The 21,692-nt window shown below is 62.5% G+C and overlaps 1 protein-coding gene and 1 long non-coding RNA gene across 3 annotated transcripts; one reads left to right on the plus strand and one right to left on the minus strand.

Moving 5' to 3' along the window:
• Positions 1-9,473: 9,473 nt before the first annotated feature.
• Positions 9,474-15,772, plus strand: VSIG8 (V-set and immunoglobulin domain containing 8; the record flags this gene model as incomplete). The annotated part of the gene is made up of 8 exons (XM_082703061.1): positions 9,474-9,674; positions 9,939-10,002; positions 12,266-12,441; positions 12,879-13,080; positions 13,170-13,391; positions 13,958-14,077; positions 14,399-14,606; positions 15,449-15,772. 8 exons carry the CDS (start codon positions 9,474-9,476, stop codon positions 15,723-15,725), a joined length of 1,470 nt encoding a protein of 489 aa, XP_082559187.1. The 3' UTR covers positions 15,726-15,772.
• A 2,643-nt stretch (positions 15,773-18,415) lies between these two features.
• Positions 18,416-21,424, minus strand: LOC309849567. 2 transcript variants are annotated; one of them, XR_014303760.1, is made up of 2 exons: positions 20,899-21,424; positions 18,416-19,415 (listed from the first exon to the last, which is right to left on the minus strand). It is a non-coding gene; the product is annotated as an uncharacterized lncRNA (long non-coding RNA). The 2 variants fall into 2 exon arrangements; XR_014303761.1 differs by having other exon boundaries at positions 18,416-19,816.
• Between the last annotated feature and the right edge of the window lie 268 nt (positions 21,425-21,692).

Raw genomic sequence — 21,692 nt, forward strand, 5'->3', positions numbered from 1 at the left:
GTGTCATGTTCTGGGGTCGGGGATGGAAGTGTGCTCTCTGCGGGTGGTCCCTCCTAGCCGCACAGGCCCTTTGCCCTGGGTCCCCTGACTTTTTTGGGACCCTGGGGACATTGCCTTTACGTCCACCTACAGCACAGCCTTGCTCTGGCTCTTTTCTGTGCCCGGTTCAGAGGTATTTTGGGGCGGGGGGCTGGGGCTGCTCTCTCCAGGAGGGGCAGGGTCAGGAGGGAGCAGGGCTTCAGACGCAGAGCTCCATGGGGCACCTGTAACTCAGATCACACCTGTGCGGGGGGTGTGTGTGCACCTGGGGCTTACCCTCGGGCTCTACCCTCCCCGCCAGAGTCCCACAGACACCTGCTGTCCCCTCAGGCACACCCAGGGCCCCGCTCCTCACCGAGACCCGGCTGCCCCCTCACTGGAGCGGCCGGCCGGGCTCTCCTCGCTCCGCCTCACGCGGACGGGTGGGGCTCCCCATGGTCCTTGTTGCCGGTGTCAGCCTGCCTCTGTTTCCCCCAAACCCTCTCAGTCATTCGGTCCCTCACTCAAATGCTGCTTGGGTGTCTCCTTCGTGGGGTCCACGCTGGGCCCCCAGTGCCGCAGACCTGGGTCCACCATAGGTCTTGTGCCTTTAGAATAGTCTCGGCTCCTTTGGAAGCAGCCTGATTCCCAGGCCCCTTGGGGGCTGCAGAGCTGTGGTCCGGGTGTAGAGCCATTTTTCCGTTTTGTGTGCCTGGGGCATGGGGAAGGGCTTGCCTCCCAGCTCCCAGCCCTCGGGGCCACCCTGCCCCCTCAGTGCTCCGTTCCTCCAATCCAGAGCCCAGCCTTGCCGCCCGCCCCCCTTGATGGGCCCAGCACAGAGGAGGCAGAGAGCAGCAGCTGGGCGCGTCCTGAGTGTTTACAATGCCAGGTTATAAGGGCCTCGGGCAAGAGTCCTCTTTTCATAGGACCCAGGGAGAGTGGGCGGGCAAGCTGCTCCCTGGGCTTCCTCCTCCTCAGAGAAGCCTCTCCAGGGCCCTCTCCACCTGCCCAGCCCCGACCAGGCTAGCTGCTGGGGAGGGTGGTGCTTACCCTCCTGTTCAGTGTCCCCAAGGACGCCTGTCCTACCTGGGGAAGCTGCTGCCTTCCTCCCAGAGGCTTTGGAAAGACGTGGTACTCCCCCAGGATGGGAGGGAGCCCCTGATCTCATGGCAGCACCACCGAGGGACCCGGCATCTCCTGTGGCTGGCTGGTGGCTCAGCCTCCGTGGGTGAAGCCTCTCGCTGTTCATACCTGCAGGGACCGAGCCATGACCCCTAACGTGTTCCAGGGGACCCTCCTGCCAGGACAGCCAGACAAGGCCTTGGGTGCTTGGAGTTTGCGCAGATCCCTCCCTGAGTCACCCGTCTCGGGGCGGGAGGAATGGGCGTCCTCGGAGTAAGGGTCAGGAACAAAGGCGTTCCAGGCCCATCGCTAACTTGTGAGGCCACGTGGAGAGAAACTGGCGACGTTCACAGGCTTAAAGCCAGGCTTGCATTTTGGCAGAACGGGTCCCCGTGAAGCTGCAGGTGTACAGGGCCTGGCGGAACCCACAGCCTAAAACTGAGACCATCCTGACACGGCCTGGATCGCGGAGGGGCGCGCGGCTGTAGTTCTGAGTAAATGCCTGGCTTCAGAGGCTGAGGGGCCGGGGGTGGGGGCGGGACACAGCTGCCTCGGAGCAGGGGAGGACAGTTCTGCCCTCGGAGTCGCCCCCTCTGGGAATTCTTGGAGTCGGCCTGTGATGCGGAAGGGAGGTTTGGTAGCTCCCCTGGGGATTCCTCAACAGCCCCCGTGCTGGCTCCCGCGGGCTTCGGGACAGGCCTGAGTCACCCGCAGGAACTCAGTTCCTAGAAGTGGACATTCCCAAGGGCCAGGCGGGCCGCTGGCATCTGAGACGAGCAGGCGGCTTCGGGGCTGCATCTTTTATAAACACCCTCCCGCCCCCTTGCTGGGACAGCAGTGGGGATAATGACAGGGAAGCGGTCCGTGTTGGTGGGGCCAGTGGGGTCAGGCTGCAGGAGGGCGGTGGCAGAGCCCCGCTGACAGAGAGGGGGCGGGACACTTCGGGGCAAAGCACAGAGACTCATGGGATTTCTGGAGGACTTCGTGGGCCCCGAGCTCAGGAGCAACCAGCCCAAGTCCTGCTGCTAGAGATTGGGCCTTGGGGTGGACGGTGTTTTCTCGTAGGGAGGGCTTTGGTTTTTGTTTTTTCTTCCCTGCTCTGGGGTGGAAGTGTCGTAACCCATTGAGCCCCCGAAACAGCTCAGGGGTGTCTGGGAAGCTGCCAAGGAGAGAGCCGTGCTGGGGGAATCAGGGCGTGCTGTTTGGTGCGCTGCGTTGGTTGCTGTAAAGATGTTAGAAATTTGTGGGGAAAAACAAAGTATGCCCAAGCTACGATTTAGTTGTGTGGGTACCCAAGGGGCTCCCCAGCTGCCTGTCCCCGGCTCCTTGGGGCTTCTGGTTCTGGTAGTGTCAGATCGGGCTGGTTGGCGTCGTCTGGCAAATCCAGTGGTGGGGCTTCACCTCGGAGCCCTGGGTCAGGTCTCCATGCAGCTGCCTCCCGCACACGTGACCCCGGCTGCTGGCGGGCCCGGTGCCCCTACCTGGCCCTGTGTGCCTGTTGCCTGTGTCATGCTGTGGCTTGGGGGCAGTCTCCAACCTTTGCACCTGCTGGAGAAGAAGCTCCAGTTGAGTGTGACTCAGCAGCATTCCCTGGTGGCCAAGCCAGGCTGTCCCTGACTCAGTGAGGCGCTGGGATGTCCTCAGCATCTCCATCTGGGACTGGGGTCACAGCCGGGCGTTAATTGGTCTCAGTAAAAGCACTTTGATTAGGCTCGGATGAAAGGGGCTCAGAGAGTTCAAAGCCACACGGGGCTTTTGGGGTGAGAAAGGGTGGCAGCCGTCTAGGTGACAGTAGAGGGGAGACGCGGGAGTCTCAGACAAGAAGTCTGGGGGCGGAGGCCAGGGAGCTCCTCACTGGTCTCCCTTTCATCCAGGCTGACAGCTCCTTCTGCAGAGGGGGCGTCTGGGAGACAGCTGGGTGGGAGGCTGCCTCCCCCTGCATCCGAGGCTGCTGCCAAGGTGACCTGCCCCTCCCCCACACTCTGGGAGGTATCCCCACAAAGCACCCAAGTTCCCCCGGAAGAAGCTCATTTGCAACATCACAGACCTCCATCTGCCAGGCTTTACATGGTTAGACCTTCCCCCTCTCGTAGCCTCCCTGGCTCAAGGTCTTCCTTTCCCCCTTGGGTCCTCTTGGGAGAGGTGTGGTCACCATCTCAGTGCCCATCGATGGCTTTGATGCTGGGATAGGAATAGGGTTGAGGGTTTGGGTGGCTTTTTCAGGAGGCTCCTGGGAAGAGGAGTCAAGGGGGTGGTGAGAGTGGAGATCTCGAGGAAGCGGCCAGAGCTAATGAGCGTTTCTGTGTGGCTCCTGGGGAGAGACCATCCCCAGGCTAGTGGGGCGAGCCCCAAATCAGAGAATTTGAAGTCTTGAAGGGACCCACAACACCCTCTGGTGCTTGGATCTCCTTTGTAAGCTCTAACCAAACAACTGGGCAGTGTGAACTTGCACACTCCGAGAGAGAGGGTGCTCACGACCTCAGAAGGCAACCCAGGCTCACCCAGACCAGCCCTGATGCTCAGAATGTCCGCCTGTGCACCCACCTGCTGACGGGGCCCTTTCTACACACCACACCCCTTCAGGCACCTCGTACCCCGGGTCCTGTGTAGTCCGGCTCCGTGTGGGCACGGGTTTGAAATTCTGGAAACACAGAACTCTTCTAAGAGTTTGTGGGGTGGGGACAGTTGTTGGAAGGAGGAGGCGGGGGAGGGAAGAAGCTGGGCATTTAGCCCTCCTGACAGTGAACGCTTCTGCTGCCCGGGCCAGGCTGGCGGGGCTGTGCTGCCCCTGAGTCCCACCCCTCGGCACCGCCTCCCCTCGCCTCGCCCAGTGCCTGGGCAACAGGGAACAAACAAACACAAGGAGAGCCCAGGGAGGGCCGGGCGGCTCCGTGGGGAAGCCTGAAGCTGACCCCCACCGGGCCTGGGTCTGCCCCTGCCAGTTTCCACGCATCGGCCACTGCCAGGGCCACGGCCAGGGGCCGCCCTGGGCACCGAGGAGGACCGCTGTGCTGCTCTGCAGCATGTGTTGGGGGATCCACACGGCACAATCAGAAGCAAATTTTATTTCTATAAATTCAAAGTCAGAGTCCCACTGGATGTGTGGAGTCACCCAGACCAAGGTCTCCCCGCAGACAGATGTGTGCAGGCGTCTGGGAGGACCAGTCTGCGTCACGGGTCTGTCCTGCAGGCCCGGCTCCAATCCCAGTAATGGCCCTGCTGCAGGGGGGCAGCTCCCCAGCGGTCCGGGCCTCCCGTCAGTGCGAGAGCCGGCATCAGCTGACTCTCCTGGCCTCATCCTCTTCTCCGGTGGTTGGACACCTTCTGGTTTATTTCCCGAGGGCCGACACACTCCTCCGGCCACTCTCCGTGCTCCCGGGGGCATCACGAGTGGTCCTCCAGAGCTCTTTGGACGCCCCTCCCACTAGGGCTGCCCGCCTAGCGCCATGGCTTGCGGCCCCGTGAGCGAGGGGGTACCTCTTCCCTTGCTGATCTCCCCCAAAGATGGGGCTCCAGGAGGACAGGGGGGTTGTGCTGCTGGCTGCCTCCCCGGGGCCCAGCCGTTTGTGGGATGCATGAGGGTCCCGCAGGATACGGCTGCCCTCTGTGAGGGGAGCACAGCTCGGTTCTCCAGAGCCACTCCGATCTCTGGGCTTGTCCCCAGGAATCCCACACTCCTTCTAAACCAGCTCAGCCGGGGATGCTGAGCCCCTCAGCCCCAACCCGGTTCCTGAAACTGAGCCCACACACGCATGTCGGCCTTTGTCCATCACTGACCACCGCTTCCTCGTCCGAACTCGGCAATCTCCCGCCACGCCCCCGGTGCCCCCCGTAACCCACTCTTCTCGTCCCCCCCACCATGGCCTCACCTGGTCGCCCGCCCACCGGCAGCCGTTGCTGAGAACAGCTGGAAAGGGCGGTCAGCCGTGGGGCTCTTCTCTTCTCTGCCACCCTGCGCGCTCTGACCCCGCGTGCTGGTGTCCCTCCCGTGGCCGTTCAGACAGCTGCTCCTGGACCCTGTCCTCCGGGGCCCCTCCCGGGTCTGCTGCCTGCGCCCTGGGTGGGGTAGGGGTGAGCCTGGGTCTACACAGGGTCCTGAGAGAGGGGGTGAGGAGCCTGCTCTGAGCGTGTGTGTGGAGCTTCGCGGGGGGCAGGCTGCAGACCCAGGGCCCTGGAAGGGGGGGTGGGAGCTCGAGCTTGAGCCTGCGGTCCCGGCGGCGAGGCTGGAGGCCGGGCCCAGCAGGCTGCGTGTGAGCCGTGCGGGGCTTCAGAGGAAGAGGAGGTTGGCTGCGGCCTCTGCTGTCCTTTCCCCAAGACGTCATGGGGCTGCGCTGCCCTTCGGCTCAGAGGCAGCCTCTGGCTCCTCTGGCTCCTGGGTCTGCCTCTTCCCTTCTTCTCGGTGTCTCTGTTTACTCCTTTCTATGTCTCTGTCTTGAGATTCTGCCTCTGTCTTAGGAAACAAGGAAATACAACCCACACTGGGCGGCCCGTACAGAGGAAGGACCATCTCCCCCGGTGAACGGCGGATTTCTTAGGAAATGTGGGTGCTGCACCCCGAATGGCAGCCTGGGCCTCTGCCGCCTCTGTCCCTCAGAGCCTCTGATGAGCCACCCGGAGGCCTCTGCCTTCACGAACCCCTGCTCTCCCTATCACCTTCTCTCCCCCTGGGGCGCAGGCAGAGGCCACAGTCCCCTGGATGTGGCCAACCTTTCTGAGACCTGCAGAGAAAGTGGGTGGGGACATGGGAAGTTTGGGGTGGAGGCTGGGCGGGGGAAGGGGAGAAGGAGGAGTTGGAGTCAGTCGGGTGGGGGGCTCCCACGAGTGATCTCTCTTCCTTTGCTGAGGAGCAGCCCAGAGCGACACTCGGGCTGGGGGCCAGGTCTGTGCTGTGAAAACCAAGCTGATTCGCCAGGGCCCACCCTCCGCCGCCTCCCCCCAGAACCCTGCAGGGCTCAGGGCACAAGGCAGGAAGGCTGGCGGCCTCATTTATGGGCCCCAAACTATAAGGAGGCGGCAATTAGCCCTCAGTGGGTCAAAGGGAACAACAATGTCTTTTGCCTTTTGAGGCTTTTAGGGGCCTCTATGTGGAGTCCTCAAAAGTGGCTGTCCTTTTAGAAGCATCTAGGCCCTCAGTCTCTCCCAACATGCATCCCCAAGACTCCAAAACCAGCCTCGTCTGAGCCAGTAACACTGCCGCTGGTGGACCCTGTCTTCCGGTTCCATATGGTGTCTGCGCCCCACTCACTGCTGAGGGCTCCGGCACCCCACAGCCCGTCACCCAGGGAGCCACACTGGGGGCAGGCTTAGGCTGTGAAGCGGGACTCCTGCGGTTACGTTTGCTAGGGGATTAGGTTGCTTTACTGCGCTCGTGCATACGTGGAACTCTCTCCCCAGCCCTGGGACCTCTGTTCACACGCTGAGCTACGATGAGAGGGCGCTGGTGTTCCAGAGCCAAGGAGTAAATATTCTAGCCAGTCTGGGATTTAGCAGGCGGACACTGAAGTCTTTCTGTCTCATAAATAAAACCTCACTTTGGCTCCCCACACATCACCCTGCCCATAGAACAGCAGCCCATGTCCTAAATGGAACCATCGTCCGTCCAAACCCAAGTCCCCTACTCAGATCGAACAAATTCTTGTAGCAGGAAGCCCAGCCCGAGTCGGTCTCAGTCCGGCCTTCAGCTTCCCAAGCCAGGCTGTGAATGCAAGTGAGCCCCTGTTCATGCCTTGTCCTAACACGGACCCGGACCGGGACCGGGCGCCGCAAGCCCCAGCCACAGCTCCTGCTGTTAATCTAGCTTAATCTAGGCCTTTGCTCCCCTCCTGGCCTCAAGGCTGACCGTGAGCTCATGGGCGATCCCAACTAACTGACCGAAGTTTCACCCTGATTCTGGCAGGAACCATCAGGACCCAATGTACCAACCCTATACTCCAGTGTGTCCAATCTCCTTCTTCCTGGCCCACGGTTCTCCCCTGCCCATCCCTGACCTGCCATGCTTTTCCCCTGCGCGTGGGTCTACGATCCCACAGGGCCACGGAGCCCTTTCCTGGGGCCACTCTGAGAGTCAGGATGCTCGGCTGTCCCCCACTCTGTCAGGCCCACAGCAGCCCCCGGGCTGTGTACCCTGTCTGTGGGGTGGGGAATGGCGATCCCTGTTCTGAACGTGCAGGACAATCCCATAAACCTTGAAATAAACAAGGAAATAAGGATATTCTCTGGTACGTCGGAGCACCCTGTCATTGCCCAGAGCGCGGTGGAGCGGTATGGAGCGCGGAGACGCGTGCATTCCTTGTGCTTCCTTGTTGGGCTGCCGCTGAGCCCGGACCTTTCCCCGAGATCCCCCTCCCCCGCCATCCTGTCCTCTCTGTGCCCCCTGTCAGGGAGGGGGAGGCCCTGGGTTCCTTTGAGGGCGCTGAGCTGCTGCAGCCGGCCACTCAGGACCCCCACCATCGTGAGCGGGCGGCCCTGGGACACCCCGCCCCAGAGACCATTAGTGGGGCTGGTGCTCTGCCTTGTGCCTTTCCCTGCCAGGACCTCCCCCACCCAGCTCCAATATGCCCAGAGCTGCGCTGGCCTTGTCACCCCAGTGAGCTGTCCAGGTCACAAGGGTCCTGGTTGCCTTTCTGGGCAGAGAAGCAAGGACACCAAGTGGTCCCTAAAATAAGTACACACAGCAGAGATGTGGCTCATGTCAGGTGAGCAGGTGCACATGGGCTCGCCACCCCAGTCCCCAACCCTCTTGGGCCTGTTCCTGCCAGTCCCCTGGCTGCCCCGGTGGCCCGTGCTCTCCCCTCGCCCCCTCCACACACTCAGGCTCCTCTCCTGCCAAGCCCCGCTGCAGTGGTGTTGGTTCTGCAGGGAGGGAGGCCTGATCCCCCAGCAGCCCTGCTCCCAGGGATTCCCTGCGCTCAGGGCTGACCCCCGCCCCGGGTATGGGTGTGGGGCACGGCTCCGGACGGGGGAAGACCCCCATTCCCAGACACCCTTTTCTCTCAGCTCTGGAGGCTTGACTCCCCTTGAAAGGCCAGAAGCCTACCGGGGAAGGTGGGCTAGACATTCCCTGGTCCCTTTCATCTGCCTGGGCCTTCCCTCCAGCCTCTGTCCCCTTCCCAGCAGGCCACTTCCACAGACCTCCACGTGGTGGGGGGTTCCCTAGGGTCTGGATGCTGGAAGGAGGGACTTGGAACGCTGGAGCCTGCAGGGGCGGCTGGGTCAGGCCCTTGGGCTCAGTACTGACCCTTCAAGGCCTGGCCGCCCTTCCTCCCCAAGCCTGACTCTCCTTCCACTTCCCCATTTCCCCCAGGGAAGGAGGCGACAAATGAGTGGTGAGGGGAGCCTTGTGGACGCTGTGAAATGGGGCGACTGTTGTTACCCCGAGGATGGGGCCAGGAGGAAGTGGAAGTTTAACAGGAGCCTAATTACAAGACCCGCTGGCCGCCCTGCGCCACTCTCGGGATCGGGAAGAGCTTGGGTGAGGGCTGGGTAATGCCTGGGTAGGCCACTCTGTCACCCCGATAATTAGGGTTCCTGGGGCTCCTCCCCAAGGCGGGGACCAGGCCCCCTCCCTCCCATAGAAATAACTCCGGCCGCGGCTGGGCACTCATTGCACCTTCCTGCCACCCCGGGCAGTGTCTGGGCCCTCAGCGCCCCCCCTCCCTCCACCCGTCCCCACACGCCCACCACCACCACCGGCCCCCGGGAAACCCAGCCCAGGCGGAGGAGACACCGAGCCTAGAGACATGGGAGTTCGAGGAGCACTCCACCTTCTGCTCGTGTGCCTGAGCCCAGGTATGCGGCTGGGCATCGGGCAGGGACGCCCACACGACGCCGGGGCCCAGGGGGCAGGTAGAGGGGCATCGAGGGTCCCGCAGAGGAGCCTGGGGGTGGTCCGAGACACCTGCTGCCCGCCGCGGTGCATATGGCCAAGGGCCCGTCCCCAGGAGAGCCCCGTGCCTGAGGGTTTGGGGCACGTGTCTGTGGGGCAGGAGATCCCGATGGATCTCGGCTGTGCCTCTGAGCCGTGCGGGGCTCAAACACGCATGCACATGTGCATGGGAGCCCAGGCCTGCCTGGGGGACTCGGGGCTCTGGGGGTGGGGCAGAGGGTCAGGTGAGCAGCAAAGCTGGAGGCACCCAGGAGGAGCCTAGAAAGACCCTTCTCCTCGGCGTGTGCTGGTCCCAGACCGGGGACTCCCCAGCCCCAGGCTAGCATCAAGGGCCTGGAGGTGCTTGCCACGAGAAGGCAGAGCCTCGGCGTAGTCTGTGGGGGCAAGGACAGACCCTGCTCCAGGCCCCTGAGCTCTGAGAGGCCCTGGGGAGCGCCACACCCCTGGCATGAGGCCTGAGGAGGGCGAGGAGGGAGCTGCCCAGAGCCCCTTCACCCCGGCGGGGCACACCCGAGAGCAGGGCTGGGGAACAGATGCTGTGGCCGCCTGCCCGGACTGGGGCAAGTCCCGGCATGGGCCGTTCTGTGTGGGCCTCGCTGGAAATGGCTCCGAGACCCTCGGGGGTTCTGGATTTGGCAAGAGGGGCTTTGTGGGAGGAACTCCGGAAGGGGAGCACATTTTCAGCCTTTGTTCATGCTCGTGCGTGTGCGTGTGTGTACATGTGTGAGAGACAGAGATTGAGAGAGAGACTGTATTGGCAACAAGGTGCTTGCAGAGCCCCCGGGCCGCTGCGAGCAGGTCGGCAGAGCCCACTGGGGACGCGTCCCTGTGTGTAGTGTGGGTGCGGGAGGGCAGAGCCGTGCTCCAATACTCTCTCCTAAGGGCTGCCTGTTGTCCCCTCCCCCACCTCCAGAGGGAGGGCGAGCAGCTGGGGAAGCCGCTTGAGGATTCTTGGAGGGTTTACAAGCTGAGAGCAGGTAGTGCAGCGCCCACCCCGTGTCCTTGTGGAGGACCCTGCACGGCCACTGCCCCGTCCTCCCGCCCTCTCTGTGCTGACCAGCTCTCTCTCCCAGCCTGGCTTCTTCCCTCTCTCGGGTCTCTCTCTTCTCTCCCATTTCCTGGAATATGTCCTTAACTGCCACTGCATGAGGGACCAAGGTGAGACAGCAGGAACGACTTCCTCAGGGGAGCGTGAAGGGGTGTGGAAAGGCTGGAGCCCTGGGTGGAGGTTGAGAGGCTGGTGGGGCCGGCCCGGGACCGCGGAGGGTGGACGCACTCCCCTTCAGCCTGTCCCTCCTTCCCAATGCCCCGACCCTCCTGCCCACCAGCCCCCAGGGATGGGGACAGCTGGTCCCCTGGGGATGGGGACAGGCCTCAGGGCTGTGGGCTGCTCCCAGAAGCCCTTTCTCAGGGCGGAGCCTCTGCTCTCCACTGAGCCGGCCCATCGCTGGCTTGTCGCCTGCTGCCCGGGGAGCTGGGAGTCAGCACTAGGATCCTTATCTCAGGAGAGCGGGTGTTTTCTTGGCCTGGGGCTGGAGGAGGCATCCCCGGATCCCGTTAGTACCCAGGGGCCAGCCTGCCTGCTTCGGGTCCCTCTGGAAGCTATGGGGTTAGGGCTGCTGCCCGCCAGGGTCCCCGGGGGCAAGCTCAGTGATCCTTGAGGGCTCAGGGGCTGTTGAGAGGGCCCCTGCTGGCTCTCTAGAACTGGGTTAAGCTTCTGAAGATGTGTCTAGTCTTGAAGGAATGCACATGGGGACTCTGGGAGTGTGCGGCGGGTGTGTCTTCCGGGTGAATGTAAACTGGTGTCGGCGTGCGGCGGCAGGTCCGTCCGGGTCGGACCGTGTCCCCGTGGGCAGGGCGGTGGGACGGCACAGGTGCACAGCTGCATCTGGACGGTTTGCCGAAGTGTGTGGCTGTGTGGCTGTGACCACGCATCGCTGCATGTGTATGTGGGACACACTGTCTACCAAGAACGCAGGCCCCAGAAAGATCAAGGGAAGGGCAGAGCCAAATGAGAGGCTGAGACCTGAGACCGGGGCTGGGGCTCCAGAGGATTTGCTGGCTGTCCTGAGCATAGAGGGGAGAGAGCCTGGCTGGGCCAGGGGCCTGGGAGGTGGAGCCCTCCTGCTCTGCTTGCCAAGGTTGGGGCCCTGGAACTCCCTCCCCCTTGGTCTTCCTCTCTGGGTCCAACCGGTCGGGGCTAGTGCTTGCCTGGGGCTTCAGGTTAGGGAGGGCAAGGAGCCCAGGCCTGAGCTTCCGGATCCTGGCCCCTCACCAGGGCTGACTCAGAGCAGCTCAGGCTGTTCAGAGTGGGAGGGGCCCCGAGTGGAGCGAGCAGGAGAGGGCGGCTACCCCGAGCCGCACCGTCACCGTGTACAGGGAAGGACACAAGTCCACGACGCCGTGTCACCACGCGAGGCTCTGACTGCGCTGCGGAGGCATGGGCCGTATTCCAGGCACACAGCCTTCCTTCCCCATCAGACAAAAACCATCAGACAGGAGCCTGGCTACCTCCTGTCATGCACGGGCACAGACGATGGCTCAGAGCACTGACACAGTGGGGCACACGCAGCCACACCCAGGCTTGTGGCCACAGGCACGCACGGTCACACACAGAGACACACACACAAGCATGACCGGCCTTCTGCTCCTCTGGACGGAAAGGGACCCTGGAGGCTGTGGTGGCCATCCTCCTAGAGCCGGTGAGCCTCCCTGGCTGGAGGAGACGGCTCTGCATGAGCCCGGCTTCTCCGTCAGAGCACTTAACTACTCTGGTTGTTTCATGCGCTCAAACACACACACGCACACACACGCACACGCACACACAGTCCTGTGTACATAAGATACCCTGGTTATATGCAGGAGATCCCTACAGTACACTTGAGCAGCCACAAATACTCACAAGCACACAGTGTACACACGCACACACAATCATGCATGCACACACGCAAGCACATGTAACAGGCGTACACATGCGAACAGTGTTCAGACGCAATCCCACACTAGTGTAGACTGTAGACATGTACACAAGTACGCGCAGACATGCACAGACCAATCCCTGCCTCCTCTCTCTCTCTCTCTCACACATACACACACACACACACACACACACACACACACACACACGATGGGGGCGGCTGCTCCTTCCTAGGGAACTCCACTGAGAACAGTGGAGAGAGGCGCTGGAGCTCACGCCCCCACTTCCCCCGTCTTCTCCACCCCCATCTGCCCCTCCCCCAGCACTGCTGACTGCTGTGCGCATCAACGGGGATGGCCAGGAGGTCCTGTACCTGGCGGAAGGTGATAACGTGAGACTGGGCTGCCCCTACATCCTGGACCCTGAGGACTATGGCCCCAACGGACTGGACATCGAGTGGATGCAGCTCAATTCCGACCCCTCCCATCGGGAGAATGTCGTGAGTGTCTGGCTTAGGGTCCCCCCTACCCTGCACTTCACGGTGTCAACCCGGAAGGCTGCTGACACCCTCAGGGGAAAGGGAGGGCAGAGAAGCAAATGAAGACCTTGAACTTCCCCCACGCCTCTCTGGGAAAGGGGGCTGCAGGGGGGAGGGCTCTGCCATCACAAGCCACACCTCGCCCGCCTTCCCCGACCTGCTGCAGAGGGCACGGGAGGCCTCAGGGCAGTCCCAGCCCGACCTTGCGCTTTCCAAAGCGCCTGATCGAATCCACTCTCACGCCCTCACCACGGGGTTCCGGGGTCGGGCGTCATGACCACCATCGCTACCCTCCACAGGGACTCTGCGAAGTTCAGTGAGGCTCCTGAGGACTCTGAGCCATGCGGGGCCCCTTGCTCTGCCTGTGTCACATGTCCCTGCTCTCCTCTTCCTCACAGTTCCTGAGCTACCAGGACAAGAGGATCAATCACGGCAACCTCCCCCACCTGCAGCAGAGGGTCCGCTTCGCCGCCTCGGACCCCAGCCAGTACGATGCCTCCATCAACCTCATGAACCTGCAGGTGTCGGACACGGCCACTTACGAGTGCAGGGTGAAGAAGACCACCATGGCCAGCCGGAAGGTCATCGTCACTGTCCAAGGTACCGCCGGGTGCCTCCGGGCGCCCCTGCCGCAGGCTGCGGCGCCTCCGGGCGGGGGCCCTGGCTCACACCTGCCCCATTCTCCGCAGCACGGCCCGCGGTGCCCATGTGCTGGTCCGAGGGCCACATGACCCACGGCAACGACGTGGTGCTGAAGTGTTTTGCCAACGGCGGCACCCCACCGCTCTCCTACAAGTGGGCCAAGATCAGCGGGCACACCCACCCCTACCGCGCCGGCTCCTACCACTCCCAGCACAGCTTCCACTCCGAGCTCTCCTACCAGGAGTCCTTCCACAGCAACCTGAACCAAGGTGGGACTGGGCGAGCAGCGGGTCCCGGGGTGCAGACGGCAGGGTCTGGGACAGATAGGTAAGAGCGAGGCTCGGCTCCTGGATTCACCACTGGTTGGCGGCAAGACTCAGGCAAGCGGCTGCATGTTGCTCTGCCTTGGCTTCCCTCCCGTGGAAAAGGGATAATAACATCTACCCTCCAGGGCCTTGTGAGGAGGAAATTGGGGGGGGGGGTGGGGACTGGGAGAAGCTGCGCACGACTCACAACCAGAGAGTATCAGGGCTGGAGGAGCCTGTACAAATTCCCGGGTCTAATCTTCTCCCTGTACAAAGAAGGACACCAAGGCCTGGCGGGGGGGGGGGGGGGATGCATTTCCCTAAGGTCACAGAGTGAACAAAGGGTGTCTCTGTGCTGGGGCTGGGAGAGGGTGCCTTGCCTCTCTGTTTCAGCTGGGGGAAAGGGACTCACCTGGAGACTGGGGTGGGCCTCCGCCTTTCGGCCCCCGCAGCAGCCTAGGCCGGGGTGGTGCTCTCAGACACGGGGCCGCTGGGCCTCGCTCCAGCCCCCTGGCGCTCTTCCGTTTCAGGCCTGAACAACGGTGACCTGCTGCTGAAGGACATCTCCCGCGAGGATGACGGACTCTACCAGTGTACGGTGGCCAACCACGTGGGCTACAGTGTGTGTGTGGTGGAGGTGAAGGTCTCAGGTAGGTGCAGTGGCCGTGGCTCTGGGGGCCCAGGGACCAGAGGGCGGGGATGAGGGAACCTGGGCTGTGTTTGGAGCCTCCCCGCTGCCCCACCGGCTCTGGCAGCCCATTGCCATCAGTGCCTGAGGCTCTGCTGGGGGCGGCCGGGAAGCCCTGGGAGAAACATGCACCTAGCGCGGTCCCTTGCCTCTCCCCACCCTTCCTCACTGGGTGTCCCAGGGCCCTGAGATGGCCGGGGATCCTGGCTCTCCTTCCCACAGAGCGCCTGCCCCGGCCCCTCCCGGTGAGCGGGCTCCTGACCGTCCTCACTTCTCTCCACAGACTCCCGGCGCATAGGCATGATCATAGGCGCAGTGCTGGGCTCTCTGCTCATGCTGGCCTGTCTGATGGTGGGCATCTGGGGGCTCATCTGCTGCTGCTGCGGGGGCCCCGGGGCCGGCGGCGCCCGCGGTGCCTTCGGCTACGGCAACGGCGTTGGCGGCGGGGTCGGCGGCGGCGGGGCCTGCGGCGACTTGGCTAGTGAGATCAGGTAAAACCTGATGCATGCTGCATGCTGCCAAGCGGCGGGGGACCGGCGCCCTGCCCTCCTCACCCCCGCCTGCCACCGGCCGGCGGGACCCCCACCCCCACCCTGCCTGCCATCGCCAGGAGTGCTGGGACCGCAGCATGTCGACCTGCCACTCGTCTGGCTCCTCCCCCTCCCGCGCCGGTCTTCACCTCTACCCCCTGCCCTCCGTTTCCCTCCTGTCGGTGCACCTCTCTGTCCATCTCGTCTAGACTGTAAGCTCCTGGAGGGCAGGGTCTGCATTTTTGCGTGTTTCCCCTGTTTCGCGCCGGTGACAATTCTGGACATGCTTATTTAAGAAGAGTCAATAGTAAGAATAGTGCTAATAACATATTAGAAACCAACTAGTAATAAAAATAGAACAAGACTAGTCGTGCTAATGGCTGCAGTGCCCTGGGGTTGGAGGAAGGGATGGAGCAGGAGGTTGAGGGGCAGAGGTGTGGAGAAGAGAAAGCGAGAGGGCCAGGCTGGTGTTAGCTACGGAGAGAAGGACAGGTAAGGCCGCCCCTCCTGGGTCCCCGCGCCTCCCTTCCCGCGAAGGCGGGCGGCCGTGCGCACGTCAGACGGGGCCGCAGGGCGCCTGACGGGGCTGCCGGACAGGCTCTGTCTGCGGCGTGGAGACGGTGGCCCCGGGGTCGCCGGCCCGGAGGAGGCAGAGGAGTGCAGGTGGAGGCCGAGGGAGAGGCGAGGCGCAGGCGGAGGGAGGCGCAGGGCCGAGAGGCTGCCGGCGCCCCCGGCTCCCGCCAGGCCGTGCCCACGCCGCGCCCGGAGGAGCCCGCTCACCCGCCCGCCTGTTGTTTCCACAGAGAGGACGCCGAGGCGCCCGGGTGCAAGGCCAGCGGGCGCGGCCGCAGCGTCACCCACCTGCTGGGGTACCCGACGCAGACCGTCAGCCGCTCCCTGCGCCGCAAGTACGCGCCCCCGCCCTGCGGCGGCCCCGAGGATGTGGCCCTGGCGCCCTGCGCCGCCGCCGCCGGCCCCTGCGAAGCGGGCCCCTCCCCGGTCTACGTCAAGGTCAAGAGCGCGGAGCCCGCCGACTGCGCCGAGGGGCCGCGGCAGCGCACCGACGGCCTCCTGGTGTGAGCGCGCCGCGGGGCCGCCCGCCCGCCGCTGGGAATGCGCTCGGCCCCGGGCCCGCCGCGCCCGCCCCGCGCCTCCCGGCCACCGGGGCCCGCGGCGCCTCCTCGGGGCCCGGGCGAGAGGGGCGCGGGGGCCGGGAGCGGGAGGGAGGGGGGCAGCGCCGAGCGCGGTCGAGGCGGAGGCCCGGCGTCTCCAGCCCAGCCGGAGGGCCCCGGGACCGGGGAGGGGGTGCGGGTCCGGACTGGCTGGTGGCGCGGGAGAGCTGAGCTCCCGGGCGGCAGTGTTAGCACAATAAAGCACCTGTAAGACCTCAAGACTGTGCCGGCTGTGGTTCCGCCGAGGGGCGGCGCGGGGGCGGGGGGGGGGGCGGACGCGGGCGGCTGCTCCCGGGCCGGGGCTGCGCTCCCGCCCTTCCTCCCTCCCACCTCTGGCGGGCGGCGGGCGGGGTTGCGGGGTCGCGGGTGGATGGGGCAACTGTACCCTCCGTCCCGCTTTCCCTTCCCATTCCGGAAGGTAGAGGAGGGGAACCGGGGCCCTGACCGCGGGGACCTCCCGAAGGTTCCCAGCCATCCTCCGCCCACATCCACCTCCTCCTCCTTCCTCCTCTCTCCCGGGCGTCTGCCTGCCCTCTCAACCGCCAGGAAGGGTTTCAGAGCCCCACTCTGGGGTAGAAGACCTCTGAGGGCCTCTAAAGTAACCTCTCCCCACCCCCCCCCCCCCTTTAATGGAAAACGGACAGACATTTTTTGAGAACCCACTAAGGGCCAGGTGCTTTCCAATATTTTTGTCTTCTTTAATCGTTCCTTTAGTCGTATGATGTCACGCGCTGTCCCCTCGTGCAGATGAAGAAACCAGGGCTTGAGGGATAGATATCTTGACCAAGGCCACAAAGGTAATGCAGGTGTTGAAGCAGGCTCTTGGGCTCTAGGACCTCAGGCTGTCTCTTTGATATCTGAATTCCTGCTACAGCATTCCTGACAAATGATGCTAAGACCTCTTGCATACCTCCAGGGGCATCTTACTATCTCCCAAATCAGTCTCTTCGGCCTCTGACAGTGAAAGAGATATTTCTTCTATTGAACCCAGTGTTTGTTCCCTAGAACTTTTATCTCTTGGTCCACGATCTCTCAGGGAGCCTTAAGCGTCCTATTTCCAAGTCCACCTCCTCTAGGGGACCAAGGGGTTCGACTCCGTACAGGATGTCTGCAACAGGCAACAGCTGGAAGTGTGTCTGGTCCAGGGGCGGAGGGTCTGAACACGGAGGGTAGAACAGGGTTCTACCAGCTGCTGCCCAGCCACCTGCCTGTTGAGAGCCCAGGCCTTTTCTTCTCTTTGCCTCTTTTTCCCGGTAGGCTTCCTAATGCGCCCTGCTCCTCCCCTGGGACTGCATGAAGTGTGGGGTATGGCTGGACCTCAAAGTAGCAGGGTTCCAAGTTTCTAAACTGATAAATCCCTGAGCCCCTGCCTGGCTATACGCAACTATGAAGCCCTGCTGGTTGGCTTGGGTATTTGCCAAGGGACGAAGGCATGGCTGGCTCTGGCTTGCTGGAACTTGGGAAGAGGAAGGAGAGACAGTGGTGGGATTGAGGGAGCCAGGGACTAAAGCTATGGGGTGGGGTGGGTTCTTGGGGATGGGCGGGGTACAGGGGAAGGGGATCCAGTGGTTAGGGGCGTGGAGAACTGTAGGGATCGTGCACCCCTCATTGCCTTTGGACACATCCGTGAGCATCTGGAAGACGACTTGCTTGTGGGGAGAGTTACACCTTGGGCTGGGCACTGCGCCTGGCACACTTTTCCCCAAGGCAGGAGCCTGCACGGGATGACTTGCGGAAGGCTCTCCCAGTCTGAGGAGCCTCCAGCTCAGCCTCCTGGAAGTCGGTGAGGGACGGACTGACAGCCAACTTGCTGTTGAATGACATCCTCTTCCCCATTCCAGGAACCAGGGAGCCATGCTCAGACAGCCTTCATTTGAGGGGTGAGGACAGTGAGGTCTGGCAAGAAAAGCTCATTATCAAGCAGTAAGAGAGACTTTAGGGAGGCTCTGGAAACGAATTCCCATAGGGTGACCCAGTGTGCCCTGGGGAAGTTCGTAAAGCCCAGGTGGGTGTTCGTTCAGTCCCACTGCCCGCCCCACCGCGGTGAGTGGGAGAGGCGTCTGCCCCAGAGACCCCGGGGTCTCTTCTCCGTCCGCATGAGCCCTTGTTAGTGCTGGGGGAGAACCTTGTGGGGGTGAGTGTGTAATGGTGGCTTTGGGAATGGAGGGGGGAAAGGGGCAGGGGAGCCCCGATTGGTAGCAGGTGCCTTCTCTGAGATGTGCGTCCTGCCAGCGGGGACGTGGTGTCCCGGCACAGAGTGGGGGCGGCATGCAGAAGGACGCCCCTGTAGGCTAGCTGCACGAACCAGGTTCCACGGAAGCAAATGACCTCCGGCACCGAGACAGTACAGAGCCTTAGTAGGGGGTGCCTGGGTGGCTTGGTCAGGTAAGCGTCTGACTCTCCATTTCGGCTCAGGTCATGATCTCAGGGCTGTGAGATGGAGCCCCACGGCAGGCTCTGGATGGATTCTCTCTCCTGCTCTCTCTGTCCCCACCCCCACCCACTGCACATATGCTCGCTCGCTCTCAAAAAAAAAAAAAGAAAAAAAGGAACCTTAGTAAGATAATCAGGCAGTGATGAGTTCTGAGTACTCACCTCTTTTGTTTTAATGTCATTTAATTGTAAACTTATAGAAATTAATTTTAATAATGGCTGCACTTAACAACAGGCTGGTAAATTTTAGGTGGGCTATGTCACTATGCAAGCAGATGGCTGTGCACCCAGATGCTGCCTCAGGAGAGGGAATCCCAAGAACAGTCCTGATTCTTCCATGGTTTTCCGTGGAGACACTAGCGGCACAAAGTCTCTCCTCTCCTTTCGGCTTCTTGTGCTGCTCTCTGTGTCTCTCCCCAGCCTTGCCAGAGTGGGAGGCCAGCTCCTCTGCTCACTGAAAAATGAGATCATTTTTGTGTCCCTGGTCACCTTCAGGGTGACCACAGAGCTCCTAGCTTGTCATCCACAGAATTCCCGTGAACCTGTCTCCCAGGATACCCTGGGAAATCTATTCAGGAGACACCGGGTCCCTCCTGACTCAGTTCCTCCTGAGTCTCTCCAGGTTTTAGGTAGTGATGCTCTAGTCATCCTCTTATAAGCCGCCAAGTCTCAAGAATGGAATCCCGGTGAGTTTTCTTTTCTGGGTTCCCGTCAGAGTAAGTCTCAGCATCGTGTGGCCCAATGTCTGGCGAGTGCTCTGGGCCCACAGACTCTGGTGGTGACTCTGGGAGGGACTGGCAGTTTTCCGGCCTCCCTGGAAACCCAGGGGTTTTGAGAATTACACAGTCACAGTCTGGAGGCAGGGGACGGTGCCGGGTGCTTCCCGGAATATCTCCGGAAAGTCCTGCTTGCTGTCTGGACTGTGCCCCAGCCGCTCTGCCTCGATCTCTCATTTATTCCTGGGGTGTGGACACAGAACCCGTTCCAGTCAGTTTCTTGCAGTCCCATCAGGAGGGATGTGCAGAAGGGACAGAGCCTAGAGGGCAGTGGGACAGTGCAGGCCGGGTGGAACCACGCTGCTCTCTCTCGGTCAGGCTGGGGGAGCTCGGGCATTGTGCCCGCCAGTGAGGCTGGACAAGGCAGCCTGGCTGGGGCCATGGCAGGCCTGCAGGGAGGGAGATGGGAGGAATGAAGCCTTGTGGTTGAACTTGAAGGTGACTGACCACCTTGCTGGACAAGGCAGCCTGGCGCCACCCACATGGCCTTCCTGCATGAGCTTTGGGAGGACAGGGTGGGGCACCGCGTGCCAGGAGGGGGACTGGAGCCCTAGGCCAAGTCAGGAAACAGAGAGGAGCGGGATGGGGTGACTCTAGGGGCTGAGTCCCCCAGTGATGACGGACCCATGGTGGGTGTCTTGGGGGAAAAAGAAGAAAGGGGAGGGGAAGGAAACTTGTGATAAGTATGTGTGAGTTCGTCTTGTTCACACCTGCAGAGGAAAAGACCTCTGTTCTGCAGAGACCTGAGTTCACAGTTGTGTCATAGGCCCCCAAACCTCCTCTTCTTCCTCTGTAAAATGAAACAGTAACAGGGCTGATGCGTGTGAATGCTTATCCCAGAGCCTGGTGCATTGCTGGGGCTCTGCAAATGGCTGGCCCCCGGGCCCCCAGCCCTCAGTATGTAAGTTCATACTTATAAATTTGAAATTTCATGGAATTTCAAGAAGGCAGGCTTGCTGGCAGACGTCTAACCATACACAGAGTGGGGGCTGGGGCCAGGGCAGGCCTACAGGGAGGGAGATGGGAGGAAGAAGCCTTGGGGTTGAACTTGAAGGCGACTGACCGTCTGGGGGAGGAGATGAGGATCCAGCAAGCCGAAATAAGCAGGAGGAGAACCAGGAGTCCACATGCGGGTATTCATATTGATGACAATGCTGGTTAGGAATAACGATGCTAATAATAACAGGAAGCACCAGAAACACAAGCTCAGCGGGGACGGGAGTCAAGCCTGGGGCCACCACCCTGGGCGTGCCCTCCCCGGCTCTTTCTTGTCTACCCCCTTGCTCTCGGTGGCGCCAGCACTCAGGCCCGCCGTGGGCCCCCCTACCCCCAGCACTGACCTCCACAGCGCCTCCCAGGGGTGCAGTCTCTGCTGAGGGGTCCCCACGCCCCTCCCGAAGCTGAGGAGGGACCCTCCCAGCAGGGGCCGTAGAGATCTTCTCTAGCATTTTTGGGAGAATCAGTTCAGTCTCCGAAGTGAGCTCCTTCAGCTCAGGACCGGTCCCACTTCCTGCCTGTCTCCACCTGTCAGTCCCCCGAGGGCATCCCTGGTCCCGAGCTCCGCCCCCTCTCCCGCTGGGAGGCCGCGGGCCCCTCCCGGCCAGGACCCGCCTCCACAGGCTCCGGGACTCCGCAAACTCCCAGTCCGGGGCCTCCACCTCCAGCCTCCGCCGGCCTCCGCGCTTCCCCAGCCACACTTCCTGCTCCCTCCTCCCCTCCCCCCTCTCCTCCCCCCTCCCTTTCCTCCCCTCTCCCCTTCCCCCCCCTCTTTTTCTCAGACAGCATCGTCTTAGGAGACAGAATGACCATATTGGGTTCTATTATCCCAGGCTCTACTGGGCTCCCAGAGAAGGGCAAGTGGCGTTGACTTACCTGTGAGCTGTCCTGGACTGTGCTGCCACACTCCCATCTCCATGAGACCAGGCTCCCCCCCGAAGGCAGGGCTGGGTCACCTCCTTTCTCAGTATCTACTCCCTTCAAGATCCCACAGGTGCCCCAGGCTTCCCAGGCCAGGGCACCGGGCCCGGCTCTCCCGGGCAGGTGGCTGGGCCCCGAGCCTTTGGCCAGCAGGCTCTGCGGAAGCCGTTCCCGGGAGGGCGGGGGCTTCTCCTTCCCAGCTCATGAAGGACTTGAGGAAGTGGATGTTCATGATCATCGCCCTCACAAACCTGCTTGGTCGGGAGCGGAAACTGCTGTTGTAACTTTGCTCCTGGATTCCTTCCTTTCAACGCCCAGGAGCCTGGCCAGGAGCACAGCGCCCGCTGCGAGAAAGTGAGGCCCGGGGGCGGCACCATTTCCTCCCTCGCTCTCTACCTGCCCCGCTGAAGCCCGTGTGCCCATAGCACCCAGACTTGCGCACCGAGGCTGGACCTCCCTCCGACGCCCCCTCACTGCCTGCTTGGAGGTGGAGCAGGCGTCTCAAATTCAGCACGCCCAGACCCTGCCTGGCCCCCCCAATCTGCTCCTGGCTGTCTTCCCCACTGCGTCTGAGGGCAGCTCTGTCCCCGGCTCCTCTCCCCCTGCGCACCCGCGGTCAGAAGCCCAGCTGACCCCACCTTCAGAGTCCATCCAGGGTCCCACCCCCTCTCCTCCCTCGCGGGCTCCCAGCCTGGGTTCCGGCAACAGTGCCAGGGCTGGGCCCCCGCTCGCGCCCACCTCCACTTCGT

The sequence above is a fragment of the Mustela nivalis genome (assembly GCF_964662115.1).
Source record: "Mustela nivalis genome assembly, chromosome: 16".
Taxonomy (NCBI): Eukaryota; Metazoa; Chordata; class Mammalia; order Carnivora; family Mustelidae; genus Mustela; species Mustela nivalis.